At 39.7% G+C, this 16,420-nt stretch overlaps 2 protein-coding genes across 2 annotated transcripts; one reads left to right on the top strand and one right to left on the bottom strand.

Moving 5' to 3' along the window:
- The first annotated feature begins 1,330 nt into the window (after positions 1 to 1,330).
- LOC145478706 (uncharacterized) lies at positions 1,331 to 8,600 on the top strand. Its single transcript, XM_081456810.1, has 2 exons — positions 1,331 to 2,579; positions 7,202 to 8,600. The coding sequence occupies exons 1-2, from the start codon at positions 1,534 to 1,536 to the stop codon at positions 7,866 to 7,868; spliced, it is 1,713 nt and encodes a 570-aa protein (XP_081312936.1). The 5' UTR covers positions 1,331 to 1,533; the 3' UTR covers positions 7,869 to 8,600.
- Positions 8,601 to 9,027: 427 nt separating this feature from the next.
- LOC145478707 (transaldolase-like) lies at positions 9,028 to 16,401 on the bottom strand. The gene is made up of 10 exons (XM_081456811.1): positions 16,311 to 16,401; positions 16,119 to 16,242; positions 15,581 to 15,620; positions 13,361 to 13,428; positions 12,885 to 13,016; positions 12,204 to 12,261; positions 11,837 to 11,951; positions 10,801 to 10,930; positions 10,003 to 10,070; positions 9,028 to 9,610 (listed from the first exon to the last, which is right to left on the bottom strand). Exons 1-10 carry the CDS (start codon positions 16,375 to 16,377, stop codon positions 9,447 to 9,449), a joined length of 966 nt encoding a protein of 321 aa, XP_081312937.1. The 5' UTR covers positions 16,378 to 16,401; the 3' UTR covers positions 9,028 to 9,446.
- Between the last annotated feature and the right edge of the window lie 19 nt (positions 16,402 to 16,420).

Raw genomic sequence — 16,420 nt, forward strand, 5'->3', positions numbered from 1 at the left:
TCAGCTCCCCATGGGGGCTTTTCAGAGACAATGTAATAGATAATTAAAAGAAAAAAAAAAAATTAAAGATTATCGATAAACATTATTGAAAAACTATTTACATATAACATTTATGACCTAAAAAATTGATTTAAGAGGAAGGCTTTCATTTTACGTTTAAAAATGATAAGAGATTCACTTAATTTAAAATGGGGTTTTAAGGCATCTTTTTGGATCTTGCTGTAGAGCAAGTAAGCCGAACGGCCCAATTTTTGCCCAAGCCAGGCAGAGCTCTTTAAACGACGAACTTTTGTTCATACAAGCGAATAGTTTCGTTATACGATGTTAGCTCTCTAGATCTTGTGAAGTTTGTAAAGCAAACCTGACCCATATCAGTGATGGTTTGACTATTGTTTCAGAGTCTGGTTTAAACGACTTGTGACAGACAACTGCCCGCAAGTTGTGGCATAAATTATCTTGTGTCTAGATCTTTCTCGATAACAGAATAAAGCTCGCCAGCGCAATTTTTGGAGGCTGAATTGTCTAAAAAGTATAATCATTCATTCCTCGATGGTATTCATCTGATCATCTAGATCTATCAGCTGATTAGACACTTTTTTTTGCATTGATTGTAGTGGTCATCTAGAAACTTTTTAGCGAAAAAAAACAAAACAAAACAAAAAAAATACCATTTGAAGACTATTGATTACACCAACTTCATTGAAACTGAGCCCCCGGGGGGGGGGTACTTTGAGAATTTCTGGGTGGGGATGTGCCGCTGGGACCCTGGAACCCCTAGCCTATATCAGAGCTAGTTCAGCTGAATTTTGCTACCCTATACTAGAGTAAACTCCCCAAATCCCCCCACCTATCGACACTGTTGAGGCAATTCCTCGTGGTGCGATTATTCAATTCCCTGTCAAGGTTGTGTCAAAAGCTACATGAGAGAAACGAAACGAAAATTTTCCACCCGGCTCAAAGAATATTAAAAAGCGGTTGTAAACAAACACTCGCACAAGTCAGCTTTAGCGGAACATTGTTTACACTCTGGCCACACCATCTCCTGGGAATCTTCAAAGATCTTACGTACAAGTACAAATTGGCGCAACAGACGTACTTTAGAAGCATGGAAAATTAACACTTGTAGGAATCCGCTGAACCGCGATGATGGTATGCATTTGCCGCACGAATTTTTAAATTTAGCCCTAAGGGACAGAACATAATTAGTTCCGATTTGCCGATTTGCATAGTACAAGAACGTGCCTTTTCAACAAATTCCTTGTCACTTTCCCCTGATGAAGGCTGAAGTTTTAGCCGAACGTTGGGTCTTTTAAAAACAAAAAGAATTTTTGAGATTTTTCGTTACTTTTGAGATCTCACCGATCTGGTGAAAAACCCTTTTTCCAAGAATCTCTTGATTTACCTTATAGGGGTCGTGGTTTGCAATTCTATAATCCCCCATATGGGGATATGCGGAATATAAACATGATGAACTTGAACTTACGCATATTGTAATTTTAGTAACTCACTGGCAACTGCCTTGTTGTTTAGACGATGTCTACGATTTACAGCGACGGAGAGCTTCGATTCTTTAGACTCGCAAAGGGTTTAGTAGATCACTCGACTGTAGCATTAAGAAAAGTGTTTATACAAGAATGGAACAGTCTTTATCCATCTACTCCGTGGCGAAATAACTCAACAAGCGGTTCACAGTTATTAGCAGAAGAGAGAGCAGAGTCACGGCTGTATGATCCGGCGTATCGTAGGGACTACCAACACATCAAGGACAGCTTGTCGCGCGGGAACGTGGAAGAATGGGATGTTACCACGTTGGTGTTTGCTCTAAAGTACACACAGGCGCTAACCGAAAGTCGCTCCAACCGCCGTGGAAGAAGAATTCTTGACGCTATTCATCAACTTAAAGAAGTCAGAAATTCGTTGATAGCTCATGCCTGGAAATCGGCTATTTCTCAGAGCAAGTTCAAGAGGAATATCGATATTTTGTCGCAGGCTGTTGGAGTTTTGGTGACAAATTCGGATCCTCTTGTTGAAAAGTTACAAACATTGAAGAATGAGACAGAATTTCTGACCGGCGACATCGTGAGATACAAACAGTGGTTAAAAGACGACTACAAGAATCTGCTCCTACTGGAAAAAGATATCGAAAGATTAGAGGAAAAAATGAAGATTTCCACTCGCAAAACTGATACAAATACACTAACAGTGGATGAAGCCGGAAATTTTGAAAGTGCTGGCAATAGTGAAATTATTTTAAGACTACGAACTCGAGTGGCAAAATTAGAACGTGTAGTCACGTGTGTTGACTTAACGCCTTCACGCTCAAAACCAAAGATTTTCCACAACGAGAGATACATCAAAATGATGAATAAAGCTAATTTTCTGAAATTTAATTTTCGCTGGAAAGAGCTTGTGAAGTTTCTCCAAGAATTTACATGTAGCAGTGACGTAGATATCAAACTGTTCGCGGGCATCCAGCAGGCAGCTGCGATCTGTCACAGCCATTCCTCGAGGTCGAAAAAGAAGGAAGAATTCCAAGCTTTAACTGATCTGATTCCGAACACTCTCTTGGCTAACAATGGGTATGTATAACATGGTTTCATGCCGTTAATGAGTCAGCGCTAAGAAAACGCCAAAAGCCGGAAATAGGGAATCAAATCGAAACCGGAACTTCAACCTCATAGTCCATCAGCTGAGAGCCGGAAATTTGGGTTTATGGCTCACTTGAGAGGAACAGCCAAAACATGTCTTATCTTAATCTTCGACTATTAAGCATCATAAAAATGTATGATAGCAAGGAAAGAACGGTAGCTTTCACTTTGTAAATCAAATTTTAAATTTTGCCCTCTGATATACCCTTCTTTTGCCGCCATCTTGGATTTTTGGGGAACGCTTAATTTTGTATTCCTTCAATGTGAGCGAGTAGTGTTCCAAATGTGAATTTTAAACGTATCGGAACTATAAGCAAAATGTCCATTTGTTCTAGTGCTTGAAATAGTATCAGCACATGACGTCATAAGTGACGTCAAAACGCATGATTATTGGTCACAATATGATCATTTTGCACTTATAATCATTGCAAAAACAATGTGGGGTACGGTTCTTAAAATTATCTCATGAAAAGAGGGTAAGTAGATAAAATATTTATATAAATTGCAAGTCTGTTAAAACAAAGCCCTCAAAAACATTTGCCTGTTTCCTTCATCCAGCCCCAGTTTACAAACATGCGGTTTCACAAACGAAAGTCCAAACATGTCTCTTCTATACCATGATCTGATCAATGGTGGACGAATGCATTGTTTCTGGTTGTTAGGGCTCTAGGATAGCCCAGGAAGCTTCTTCACGACTATTGGGCTATTACTTCATCACAGACCTACATCCATAAGGAGTTGGCTCCAGCACGCGTCAGAGAAGACATCAAAGCTGTAAGAAAGCTGGTGGATCAGCTCAAGGATGTTATCACTTAGCAATGGAAACAAGATGCAGCAGTAACGAGCTTGTCCACGCCGGGGTATCAACGCGACAACAGACGTACAGGCCAAGAGCAAGGTAAAGAAGGCAGTAAATGACTCTGTAACGACCGTTGCTCATCTAATCCCGCCTCAGTTTACTTAGATCCATTGAAGAAAGCCAAGCTGAAGTCTTTTAAGGATCTGTAGGCTGTGCGTAAGGTTCGCAACTAGGATGTAGTACTTCCTCCTCGTATGAATCGTGATGTATATGCTCTGATGGCACTTGTCGGTCTCTTGCCGATCCTTGTGGACTCCCGCGAAAAACAACTGCGCAAAGCCTCCCGACAGAGGTAAAACTCTCCCAACAGCTAGAGTGACGCATCACAGTCACCGAGAAATACCCAGAGAACGCTCCAGTATTTTCAGTATACCTGGAATGGTGGTCTTGCAGAAGTTGAATATCCCGGCCCTCTGGAGGTATGTCTCATGTGGTCGCTAAGAGAGTGTTTGAGTTGGTAATGAACACCAGCAACAGGAACGTGGACGAAGTGTTCGACATGTATCGCGAGGTATTAATCAAGAATGTCGAAAGATTTTAAAGAGTGTCTACCTCTGACGGTGAACAGTACAAGAACATACTTCCTGCCCATACTGCGAAGTCAGGGAACAACCTTTTCAGTGTCACGGCAAACAAGCCTGACATTGCCAATTACCTTGTGTCACAGTGGAAGAAAGAAGCATTCTGAGGTAGGCTTAGTGACCGGATCATGTACGTGACAACCGAAAATCAGTGTTAGAGACTAAGACGCAGCCACATGCGAACTAGTTCCTGAGATAGGGTGTAATCATTAAGAGGCTGTTGCGAGTTTGGTTCTCCATGCTCGGTACGTGGGAGGTAGATGCATCATCCACTCCGACACCGATATCTTTGTCCTACTGCTTGCTCAAAGCCAAAACCTTGGAATGTGCTACATGAAGAATGAGAGAGGCGGAAAGACCAGAATGTTATGAAAGACGAGAATGTTATTTAGTTATTAACAGTTTGGAGAAGTAACCTGACCAAGGTATTGACAAGTTCTACTTCATGAAAGTCCTAATTGGCGTACACACGATCACAGGCTGCGATACTCTCTGGTAAGCCGTTCAGCTTCTAATTCTCCAATACAGTGAAAGGTACGTCTGAGCTATGGCGAAAATTGGGAAGGAGTGAACAGTATACATACTGGAGGAGACACTCATGTGACAGCTTAAGGAGTGCCAGAGTATGGATACGCTGCGGTATGAAGTTCACTGCGCTAGAGGCGAGAAAGTGTAGCCAGAGGCAGTCATCTCTATGACGTCGCGTTACAAGAGCAAATTATCAAGCAGCAATCTGGAGAGGAGCCGTCACCACAGAGAAGACAGTTGAAATACGACGCTAGTAGCGGAGTATTTTTGACAAATTTTGAGGTGTTTGGAAAGGTGTTCAGAGATATAACTTCTCGATCGGAACTAAAACTAAGGAGAAAAAGAAAACTAAAATCGTAGAAGTGTCTGCTAAAAACAATCAGATATCCAAACACCGTCACGGTCATGATTTACCGTGTTTAAGCTTATGACTTTGAGAAGTTACAGATCCAAATGCAAGTGACAGCAGTGACAAAGGGCGTTATACGAGCCTGGCGTTTCTGTACTCGAACGAGCTCTAGACTTAAGTATCTACGTTGAGTTATGGTATATTGGTTCATGGCGTATTGTGCTTACCTAACTAAACGTAGAAAAAGGTTTTTCCTAGTACTGTGATGTGGAACACCTTATTGGTAATTTAGTTATTTCAGATGGTTGAAATAGAGGTTGAATACATAAACTAAAAAACAAAATGGCGGCCATTGTGATGTAATTTATGAGGTCATCATAACTTGAACAACTACAGACAATACTGAAATAATATGTAAGATACTAATTATTCCAAATGTACGTCCAGGCAAAATAACGTGTGCCTTTACTTAAGAAATGAAACATATAAGAAAATAACATTTCGAATTCCAAGATGGCGACCAAAAAGAGGGTATTGGGGGTAAATTTAAAATTCGATTTACAAAGTAAAAGCTACCGTTCTATCCTTGCTATCATGCATTTTTATGATGCTCAATAGTCAAAGATTAAGAATATACAAGTTTCGTTTGTTCCCCTTAAGTGAGTCATACAACCACCTCAGCTGATGGACTATCATTCCCAGGGTCCTCTCTCTTCTCCGCAAGAGGAAGGAAGAATTGGAAGAGTGAGGACTTTAGGATAGAGGTAAACGGAATTGGGGCTATGTGGCATTCATTCGCATCATAGAATTAAAAGTACTTTTTAAATACTCATCAACAAGGACGAAGGACCGAAGCCCTAGTTTCCTGTCTCGTATTGCCTTTGATTTGAATCAGGGCTCCTGTTTGAATAAGTTTTTCTCACACAGAGGGGGACATGGGGGGTTCAAAACACCGCAACACCGCAAAAAAAAATTAACGAACACCACATCACCGCAAGAAAAGTCGACGAAACACCGTCACCGCAACATGTATTTTTAGCGCCATGACTCGTTCATCTACACTTAAAATAACACTTTTATACCTCAACAATTTTGCACAAAGTAAACACATCACAACTCTTTCCATTGCGCATATGTCGATACTGCTGATGCCTGTAAATCAGTTTTCTTGCTCTTGTGAAGAAACCTTGCACGAAACTAGAAAGCGGACGAAGAAAAAAAGAGCCGGGAGCCGCGAGCGATGGCCTTTACCCCAGATCCCTCTCTTCTTTTACTTCACTCACTTTTCTTGGTTTATAAACCCACTGACTGCAGCCCTATCTTAACTGAAAGTATTGCTTTCCGGAGCTAGCTGCGTTTGCGTTCGATATCGATAGTCGTTTGAAAAAGTAGAAGGTTAAGAAAGTTGCAGGACCTTGGAGTGGGTATAGACCGGTATCAGAATCCTATAGACGAAGCCGTATCGCAAAAGGAAAAAAAATAGTAAACGTGTGTAATTTACAAAGTTTCCTTAACTTAATTAGAAATCCTTCTTTCTTCCCTGCCGACGCGACATCTGAATATATTTTGTGGCCGGTAGTTTTCGCCACCTTTTCCTTTTTTCGTAGAAAAAAGCTGCGCAGTCAATAATACATTATATTCGGCCTTGGCGTTTCCAGAATTTCCAGGATTGTACAGAACACTGAGCTCCGGGTGGCAGAGGTCGAGTTACTTGTCAAGTTACGTATAAATGAAAACAGCTTCGGATTGGCAGCCGAAGCATATTGAAGATTGACTAGAAAGTGATGGTCTGTATTTTGTTACAAATTATTAACCTCAATGGTGCGTGTTTGTCATAAATTAGCATCGATTAACGAAGTTTACATGCTAAATTTAGGTTTGAGAAAGGTAAATCAAAAAAACCCAGCACCGCAAACAATTTCATTTCACCGAACACCGCAGCGTGAAAAACACAAACATCGCACACCATAGGGTTTGAGATCACCGCAACACCGCAAGTTGAGATTTTATTCACCGCATCACCGCATTAAAAAAACATCAACACCGCAACACCCGCAAACCCTCATGTCCCCCTCCACACACGACTGGAACAAATCGAAACCATTTAAAGTGCCATGTGCATCCGCTGTTATGCTCGATATCGCTCTGCTCAACACTCGACCTTATAAAGCGCCTGTAAGCTCCTTATATTAACGCTAACCGAAACTCTCTCTTTGTTTACTTTTCAAACGCTCAGGGTTTTAATTCATGCAAGGATCAAGGTTCGCAAAGCACTGATTTTACATGACTTAGGCGATGACGATGAAGCTATGAGAGAGGTGGACGAGGCAGAGATGATGCTGAGTCAAAGCGAGTGCCAGGATGACGCTGCTGAGGTGGACAATGCTAAAGCAAACATAGTCCTGTCAAGCGGCCAAAACAGAAAAAGAGATCAGAAACAAATTCTGTTTCGCTTGGATAGATGTATCAAGTGCTGCGAAAAAGCTACAGTCGATAAAAGTGCCTCCATTGCACAAGTAACGCTTCGGAAAGCTCTTGTTCATTTGGGTTTTTATCAGCATGGCATCTTGGAAGACGTCGCAACACCAGATGCTGACATCGCTGAGACTGTCCTGAACCGCATTTCTACGATGACGTTGACGGAAAGAAGCAAAATCTACTTCACCTACGCTCAATCGTTGCTCGCGTATCGCAAAGGCGATACAGATACAGCAACGAAACTTGAGCAGAAGGCCAGGAGAAAATGCGAACTGCATGACCTGTATGACCAGATCCAACAACTTGACCTGCTTAGATCCCTTATAAGACCACAGCCCGCACTGGCTACTGGCTGTCACGGTCTATTGTCCATTCTCTTTCTAGTTTTACTTAGTGTTTCCATAGCATTAGTAATCTTGCAGTAGGTTTTTATACACTTGTCATTATGCACAGTTGAAGATAGCTTTTTGAAGCCAGAACTCACTTTTGTGGAAGTACTGTAATGTTAGAGAGTTCAAGCAAACCACAGTGGCAAACAACCTCGTTCCCAGGGCTTCGCGAAACAAAAGCTTTCACAAGCAGAACAATGGCTGTGCACGTGCGTTATAAATTTTGGTACATCTGCAAAACAGCAACGTGAAATTACCAAGTGGACCAAATGCTGCAGTGTGAAGCTTACCACGGCCACCAATCTTTTAATTCCTTTTTCAGATTAACACCGTCTTTAGATTATCAGTTTTCACAGTAATAAACAAACTGAATGACTCGATTGACGAGATTCGACGTTGTCTGCGGTGTCGACAACGTGGTTGCTTTCACTCCCCAAATAATCATATTGATGGCATGAAATGAATGGATCAGTGACGTGTTTTGCTAGAGAGGAACTTCTTTCAGCTAGGCTGCATCACAATGTTGTGTACACCGCCTTAGCGGGAGTTGAGCATGCTAGCTTCTGTAGTCCACGAAAATAGAGGTTATATGCAAGAATTTGGCCAATCAAAGTGGGTTGTGATTGGCCTAATTGTAGCCCACCAGAATTTATAAATTCAGTAGCGCAGACGGACTATATCGACTTTTTTTGGCGTGACACGTCCGACAGTTGCATGTGTTATGAGACTTTTGAAAACTCCTTATCAATATATATTATTTTTCACAAATGCTGGTTTCATTTGTCCTTCGTCTATAATTACGCTTGTGGACGCTGTTTAAAATGCTGTTTGTAACATGAATTTTCAACCATTCATTGTCCAGTTTGCTCCCTAGTGTTTGAAGCCAAATACAGGGACTAGACTGTGCCCTTACTGCAAGACAAGACCTTCCATGAAAAAAGAACCGTTAGCGATCTTGTCTTTAAGTTTTCGTTCTTTCAAAAACGTGACTGGGCTGACTTTGCACTAGAGATAGCTACAATAACGTTGCTAACTGTGTTTAAAATCATAGTAAACTCTTAGATTAGATTGGCTTGGACTTTATATTGTATTTTTTTTTCTCTCTCTCTCTCTATTGGTTTAACAGTTAGTGAGATGCCCAATTGGCTTTACCAACTTACCAAAGATAATGACCATAAAACAACACAACTTCGACTTTTTATGAAATAGAAAAGGAATTTATTAGATAAAGTTTCATTGTTTTGGCTAGAATCATCTCCAATGTCACTACTACCAAACTGCATTAAATACAGGCAAAAACATTTTGGAAATACCCTGCCTGACAGTTAATTTGCCAGTAATTTAGACCAAAGACATTTTAATCTATTCGACCCCTAAAATAGAAAAATGGAGTCCACGTTTCAGCTAGGGCAGGAAATATTAGAGTCAGTGTTATGTTATATCTTTTGACATGTCCCTTTATATTTCTGGATGTCTTCTGCAAGGCATATTATTTCTATTAAATACCGGTTTTCAGTTTACAAGGATTACATTGTGTCAATGCTAATAAGCTTATATCTAAGAGTTCTTTGTATGCATGTCCCAACTGTGGTTCCACACTTCTTGACAAGAAGTTTATTTCTGGAGTTCAGCTTTGATCATGTCCTCGAGTTTCACAGCATCCACAGCAAACTTTCTGATACCCTCAGCCAACTTTTCCGTTGCCATTTGATCTTCATTCAGAAGCCAGCGGAATTTCTTCTCGTCCAGAGAAACTTTCTCAATGTCAAGTTTTGCAGCTGTAAAAACACACAAAAGGTTCTCTTAGTTCACTCTGAAATAAGCTTTTGGAAAAAAATTTAGCCAAAATTGCTCAAAGATGATACATGTATTGTTACTACTCCAAAAGTCGATCAATTTATGTTTAGAAATTATGAACTTCTCAAGAAAATAAGTCCAAAACAAAGTTTGCAGAACTCTAGAGCCAGCTAAAAAATAATTTCCCTGGCTTTTTAATGATTTAGGCACATAAATTTAGAATTTTTATGACTTCAATTTATTCAGTGACAAACATAGCCCTTTCCCTTCCCTATGATTTTGACTGACTGGGAAACAATGTCCTCCATCTCAAAATGCTGAATAAAATTTGATTTTGACAGTCACCATTTCGATAATACATGTATTTTCCTACCTTCTTCAACTGAAAGTTTCTGGGAAATCGTCTCTGTTGATTTTGTTAGTTTGTCTAGCAGTGAAGGGCTGAAAATAATCACAAAACAATACACATATCAACTCATTATCCTTTGAGATGCTTCATAGTATACATGGCTCTTTTTTTTCATCAGGAATCTTGCTAGTCTGATTGGTTTTCTTATCAATGCCTATGTGCTGACCGAACAGAATTGCGCATTTCCCTGGAGAGAGAAAAATTTGGATATACATGTAATTTACCTAAAACTGCATGTTCACACCTGTTGACCTATTTGTATCTACTTCATAAGAGACAGCTTGCCCTCATTTTCTATCCACACTAGAAATCTTGGCTGCATCTCATTGACTATTTACTCCTTGAAAACTTGATTTCATCCTCTAGGCAGATGTTTCTTGTTTTGTGAGACAATATGTCCATTTTTCTTAGAAGTATTGGAAGGGGACCTTGGAGGTGCCGAACACAGCAAGACCGAAAAGAATTCATTAAACATTGCAACACAATAGCTCCAGAGTGTTAAAATGTCTGGAAATAATCTAGTTACAATAATGCCTAGTTCTAGTACACCTTTTGCCCAGGGCATGATTCCTAAAAGTAGTTCATTTATAACCAAGACGAATGGCAAATTGGCCACAGTGAAACATGGAGGCCTACATGTAGGAACTAGCCAACTTTCTACAGATAGTAAAGACAGTTTACCCCATCAGAAGGAAGCTCAAACTTATCACATTCAACAAAATTACAAGTCAGTGTCCTGATTTCCCTGACTTTGGATGTTACCTAATAGTAAGAAGATCACATCCAGCTAGTTCAGTTATCTGCCCTGTGTTCCTGAATGATGCTCCCATGACAACAGTTTTGTAACCAAATTTCTTGTAGTAATTGTAAATTGCTGTCACACTCTTGACACCTACAAATAAACATACATTCATATAACATGGCCACCCAATGTATCTGTGGTTGAGCGTGTAATGAAAAAACTTTAACTCTCTACATAAAGGAAGTCAAACACTTTTAAAATAAAATATATTGATTTCACCTTAAATAAGGAGCTGAATATTTGTAAAATTTAATAATAATAATAATAATAATAACAATAATAATAAAAATAATGCATGAAGGTCAATGTTTTAAAAGTTGCATGATCTGAAGTCTGGCTGAGGAGTTAGCACTTTCACGGAGCTATAATGTGGTAAATCAGTGATAAGACAAAAAAACAATGAAAAATTACGAACTGTGATCACCTCAGACGAGCCGCATAAAAATTGTTCTGTACATTGTATGACTATAACATTAATAAGGACCAATGGTGAATGGCGGTTCATCCAAGATTTTTACCTCTGCCTTGTGGTGGTTTACAGTACTTAAATCAGCAGCAATTTGTTCGAAACTCCAAACTCGCCGTGATAGAGCACGCACTTTTTGATTGTAACAAGGAGCAATGAATACTCAATTCCCTCAATGAAATGCGCCTGCAGGGAATCATAGACCCTTTGAATGAATGACGCCTAAATTCGACTAACAAGACATCCGAAGCCTCACATTCATGTGAAAAATTCTTTGTCTTGAAACATAAGTATGAGGCTAAGGATTTATAAGGCATTGTTATTCAAATTTAGGTGCCAGTTATGCAAAAGGTCTATGGTAGTTGTATTCATCATCTTGAACTGGATATTTGTTTCAATGAATACAACTACCAGCGAATTGGCCATTGACTGCTGCTGAGGTTTAAAAGTTTATTTCACTCTACAGTTTTGCCATACAATTGACATTAATTTAAAACTATCTTTCTGCTTATTAATTTATTGTTAGTAACCTGGATCATCTGCTGGTTGAAATTGCTTCTGATCTGTGTTCTTGACATACCAATCCAGAATACGTCCAACAAATGGTGAGATCAGTGTGACCCCAGCTTCAGCACAAGCTACTGCCTGAAACAAAGACACCAGTCAAGGTATGAGCCACAGAAAAAAATAAATTATTATGCTGTGCATGACGACACTGTTAGACTATATCAAAGTAGTCTGTCCTTTGTCTTAGTTTATCAAGCTAATCCAAAAAAGCCAGAGAAAAAAATTCCAGAGGCACTTGTTTTCATCAGCTTCTCATTCTACCCTCAAAGGGAGAAGAGGGACTATCTGACACACTATAAACTGACAAAAAGATCTGTTACCAATTATTACCTGAGCAAAGGAGAAAAGTAGGGTCATGTTACAGTGAATACCTTCTTGTTCAAGAATCCTTCAAAAAAAATGATTCAAAAAGAAAATGTGGTCAGTACAAAACTTTTGTAATCATCATCAAAAGTATTACAACTCCCCACCCCCCCCCCCTCCACCCCTCCCTGTCAATCACAGCCATTATTCCAGGTTTCCTATACTTTTTGCTGGGAAAAGAAGCCCTGTGAGAGTTTAGTGTCTTCTCCAGAAGACAGTGCTATGACCCTGGAGATCAAGCACTTGAATTAACCCAAGTCACTAAACTGCTCTCAAAGGTGGGTACTTTTTGAGAAGTTGGATTTCATGGAAAGCGTACAGGATGTGGTACAGTGTATATATATATATGTTACAAATGTAATGCAACTTTTGGTTTTCTTCTTGAGAAATTCAAAGGTATAATACTTAGTATATCACAGGAGGTTATCGTGAATATTGCTGTTGCCATGTAAATCCCCATAGCCTTGCTTTCAGGTAGGACTTTAGATGGGGCTTTTCAGCCATTCTTACAACAATGTACTGCTATTATGTGTATAAAGACACAAAGTTGAACTATTACTTATATGATTCTTTTTATTGCAAAAATAAAGTTATCTGGTGGCTAAATTAATGATAATGATGATGAGTGCAAGGTTATAAAGTACTAACTTAGCAGCTTGGACTCCTTCCCAAGTTGTGCTGAGCTTAATAAGGATTCTTTCTTTGCTGATTCCTGCTTCCTCATATAGCTTTATAAACTTCTTTGCTCTCTCAATTGAACCTTCCACGTCAAATGACAACCTGCAAATGAGGAATATATATTAAAGATTAAAGATCAAAGATTAATACTTGAACATGTAAGAAAACAACTCTTTGAAAGACAGATGTACATACAGTCCATACATATTACAGGTCATGTTCAGATCTTCAAATGACAACAGCTGGCTGTGATTAAATGTCATAGTAGGGTGATGCTTTGTCCAGGGAAAGATGAGTTAGTTGTTACATGATAACAGGATCTGTCTTGGATCTGGTGACTTAAAGATTTTCCAGACTTTTTGGAATTTCAACATGTTAGATATCAATATCAGTGATTTCACCAGGCTTGTTGGCAACAAAACAACAAAAACAAAAAGTTTACAAACCTGGCATCAACCTCAGTTGAAACACGACCTGGGATAATCTTCAGTATCTCAAGTCCAAACAAGACAAACTAAGTAAAGAAAAATAAACAAGTAATAAAGTCAGCAAGGGAGGGTGACAGTCCCATTTCCCTCTACAAGAGTATCCATAAACAGGAAATAAGTTTACTTGCACTGTCCATTTACCATCCTGGTTATATGTACATGTACATGTACATGTAAGTTGCATGACCAAATTGCCAGAGAAAACCTTAACAATACTAACAATACTATGTCTTGCTAAGTTGCCTTATGCCAGGGTGCATTCAGAGTAGGTTATGCTGAAGATCTTCGACATGGCCTCATCTTCCATGTGGAACTCTTGCGGAATTCACCCTAGGCCTCGTGTTGTACAGTTGAACCTCTTGTAAGCAACCACCCAAAATGTCAAGCCCAGGTGGTTGCTTATGGGAGGTGGTTGCTTACAAGAGCTCAGACCATATTTTACCTCATTAGCACATGGTAACTGCAGAGACTTATCCCATGTTCTAAATATTTTATTCATATGAAAAGTCAATTTCAAGAAAATTACGGCACTTCCCTTTGAGAAATTTCCATCTCTTGTACTATCCAGGAATGCAATAATGTTACAACACCACATTATCCAATTTCCGCTTGCTTATAAATCAAGTGGTCTCTTACGGAAGGTTAAAAACAAAAGAAAATTTCGCTCTGAAAGTGGTTGCTGTCGCTTACAAGAGGTGGTCGCTTACAAGAGGTTCCAAATATAGTGATTTGACTTGGAAACTTTTGGTATTTTGGAAAACTGGTCGCTGAGGAGAGGTGCTGGAATATGAGAGGTGGTCACAACTGGAGGTTCAACTGTATTGTTAAGGGGAGCAGGGATGGGCTCAGTGGTGAGAGCGCTTGCCTCTCACCAATGTGTCCCGCATTCGATTCCCGGACCCGGCAACATGTGTAGGTTGAGTTTGTTGTTGGTTCTCTACTCTGCTCCGAGAGGTTGTTCTCTGGGTACTCCAGTTTTGCCCTCTCCTCAAAAACCAACATTTCCAAATTCCAATTTGATCCTTGAATGCACGAGCACAAGTTCCTGTGAACTCCTTGGTGCTCCGTGGGTAAACAAATTACATATTTATATATTTTATTTACCTAACTAGAGAAAGGGCTGGTTACCATCTGACATCATCCTCTGAGTCTTGTACTTAACTATAAAAAATTGCGATAAAATATTTCTAAGCATATTGAGAAAGTGAAAAATTTGTTAAAAAAACGACGTTTCAACGTTGAGCTAACGTCATTATCAAGTCAAAATGGTAGTTGATAACAAATGTATAAATAGTCAGTAAAACAATAGTTCAATGGATGTGTTAAAATGTTGAAAATTAAACAAAGAGTTTCGCACAGATGGAGTCAGTTTGCGTGTTCAAGCTTGGATTCCGTTCCTTTATGCAAAGCATCTCATAGACGAGGCAATCAAATTTCCCTTGGCCCTTGGAACCTTTCATCCAGTGTACATGAAAGACAAGTGGAAGATGGCCATGTCTTGTGAGTTAGTCTCCCCTTCAAGGACCAAACATCGGCTAACGCGGTTAGAAGGCAAATGCGCGATCTCAACCACAAGATTGGCACTACCCTACAACCAGTCTTTATTAGCAAGAAACTGGAACAAGATCTCAAGCCCAAAGAAATCAAGCCTCCGATCATTAGTCAACAATGCATGGTTTATTTATTTTCATGTGATCTGTGCGATGCAGATTATGTCGGCTACACAGCCCGACACCTCCACCAACGTGTTGCTGAACATAAAAACTTGGCGATTGGAAAACACCTTTTGGAAGCCCATGGGGACATAAGCCTCCTCAACGAAAGCCAGTTTCGAATTCTCCAAAAGTGCCAAGGGAAATTTGATTGCCTCGTCTATGAGATGCTTTGCATGAAGGAACGGAATCCAAGCTTGAACATGCAAACTGACTCCATCCGTGTGAAACTCTTTGTTTAATTTTCAACATTTCAACACATCCATTGAACTATTGTTTTACTGACTATTTATACATTTTTATCAACTATCATTTTGACTTGATAATGACGTTAGCTCAACGTTGAAACGTCGTCGTTTTTTTAACAAATTTTTCACTTTCTCAATATGCTTAGAAATATTTTATCGCAATTTTTTATAGTTAAATATTTAGAAAAATCGCCTCTTATTCGTAGTCTTGTACTTACCAGTTTATCCATTGCTGCAGTTGCTTGCTCTTCCAGAGTGCTTGGATTAAAAACAGAAATGAGTTTTTTATGTTTGTTCTGAGGATTTATGTCATTAAGTGACCATCCCCTCATCCCCCCGCCCCCCCCCCCCCCCACAGACTTTGAACTTTCATCCTCCCCCGTTTAAGTTATGCTCTGTCATCCCTGAGGCACTGGAAAAAAATTCCTCGTTGTTCTGGGGAGTGCACTTGTTTTACAAACAGTTTAAGAAGCGTGATGCTGTTGACGTGCAAGGGGCTATATTGGTTTACTTCGTGATGAAAAAACAATTACGTAAGACACCTCGACTTGATCCCTAATATTGGCTCTTACAAAAGCCACCGACGTTTCTCATATACAAAAGAATTTATGCTTGTAGTCTGTTTTTCCTGCATAATTTCATACCATTCAATCACAACACGCAAAGAAGCGTGACTTTTAAATGTTCTGACATGCAAAGAAGAGAAAAAGTCAAAATTTACGAAATTGATTTGAAAAATGCGCCACAGTGAGTTACCTTCCGTTGGATTTTCCGTACTGAACTGCTTTTTCCAGCAAATGGTGATATTGCGGCATTTTGGAAGCCGCCAAGAGCAGGGATGGGTTAGTTGTCGCATCAGTGGGTTTGTACTGCGAGATGGCTAGAATGAAGAAATCACCCACAGTGACGAGACGATCATTCTTAAAAATAAAAACGCTTCTGTCTTACTTTCAAAATCGCCTGAATCCGCGACGACAGTGGTGAATTTTTTCAACTGTTCCAACGTGGATGCCATGATTCCTAGATCGCTGCGAAGGTCGCTACGAAGAGGACTGCAA

Source organism: Orbicella franksi, chromosome 2 (genome assembly GCF_964199315.1).
Source record: "Orbicella franksi chromosome 2, jaOrbFran1.1, whole genome shotgun sequence".
Lineage (NCBI taxonomy): Eukaryota > Metazoa > Cnidaria > Anthozoa > Scleractinia > Merulinidae > Orbicella > Orbicella franksi.

Coding starts and splice junctions, on each gene's coding strand:
- LOC145478706 (XM_081456810.1), top strand. CDS start 1,534: ATGTCTACGATTTACAGCGACGGAGAGCTTCGATTCTTTAGACTCGCA. Junction 2,580..7,201: donor ACTCTCTTGGCTAACAATGG/GTATGTATAACA, acceptor TCAAACGCTCAG/GGTTTTAATTCATGCAAGGA.
- LOC145478707 (XM_081456811.1), bottom strand. CDS start 16,377: ATGGCATCCACGTTGGAACAGTTGAAAAAATTCACCACTGTCGTCGCG. Junction 13,429..15,580: donor CTGCAGCAATGGATAAACTG/GTAAGTACAAGA, acceptor TTCTTTACTTAG/TTTGTCTTGTTTGGACTTGA. Junction 10,071..10,800: donor TGTGATCTTCTTACTATTAG/GTAACATCCAAA, acceptor GATTATTTTCAG/CCCTTCACTGCTAGACAAAC.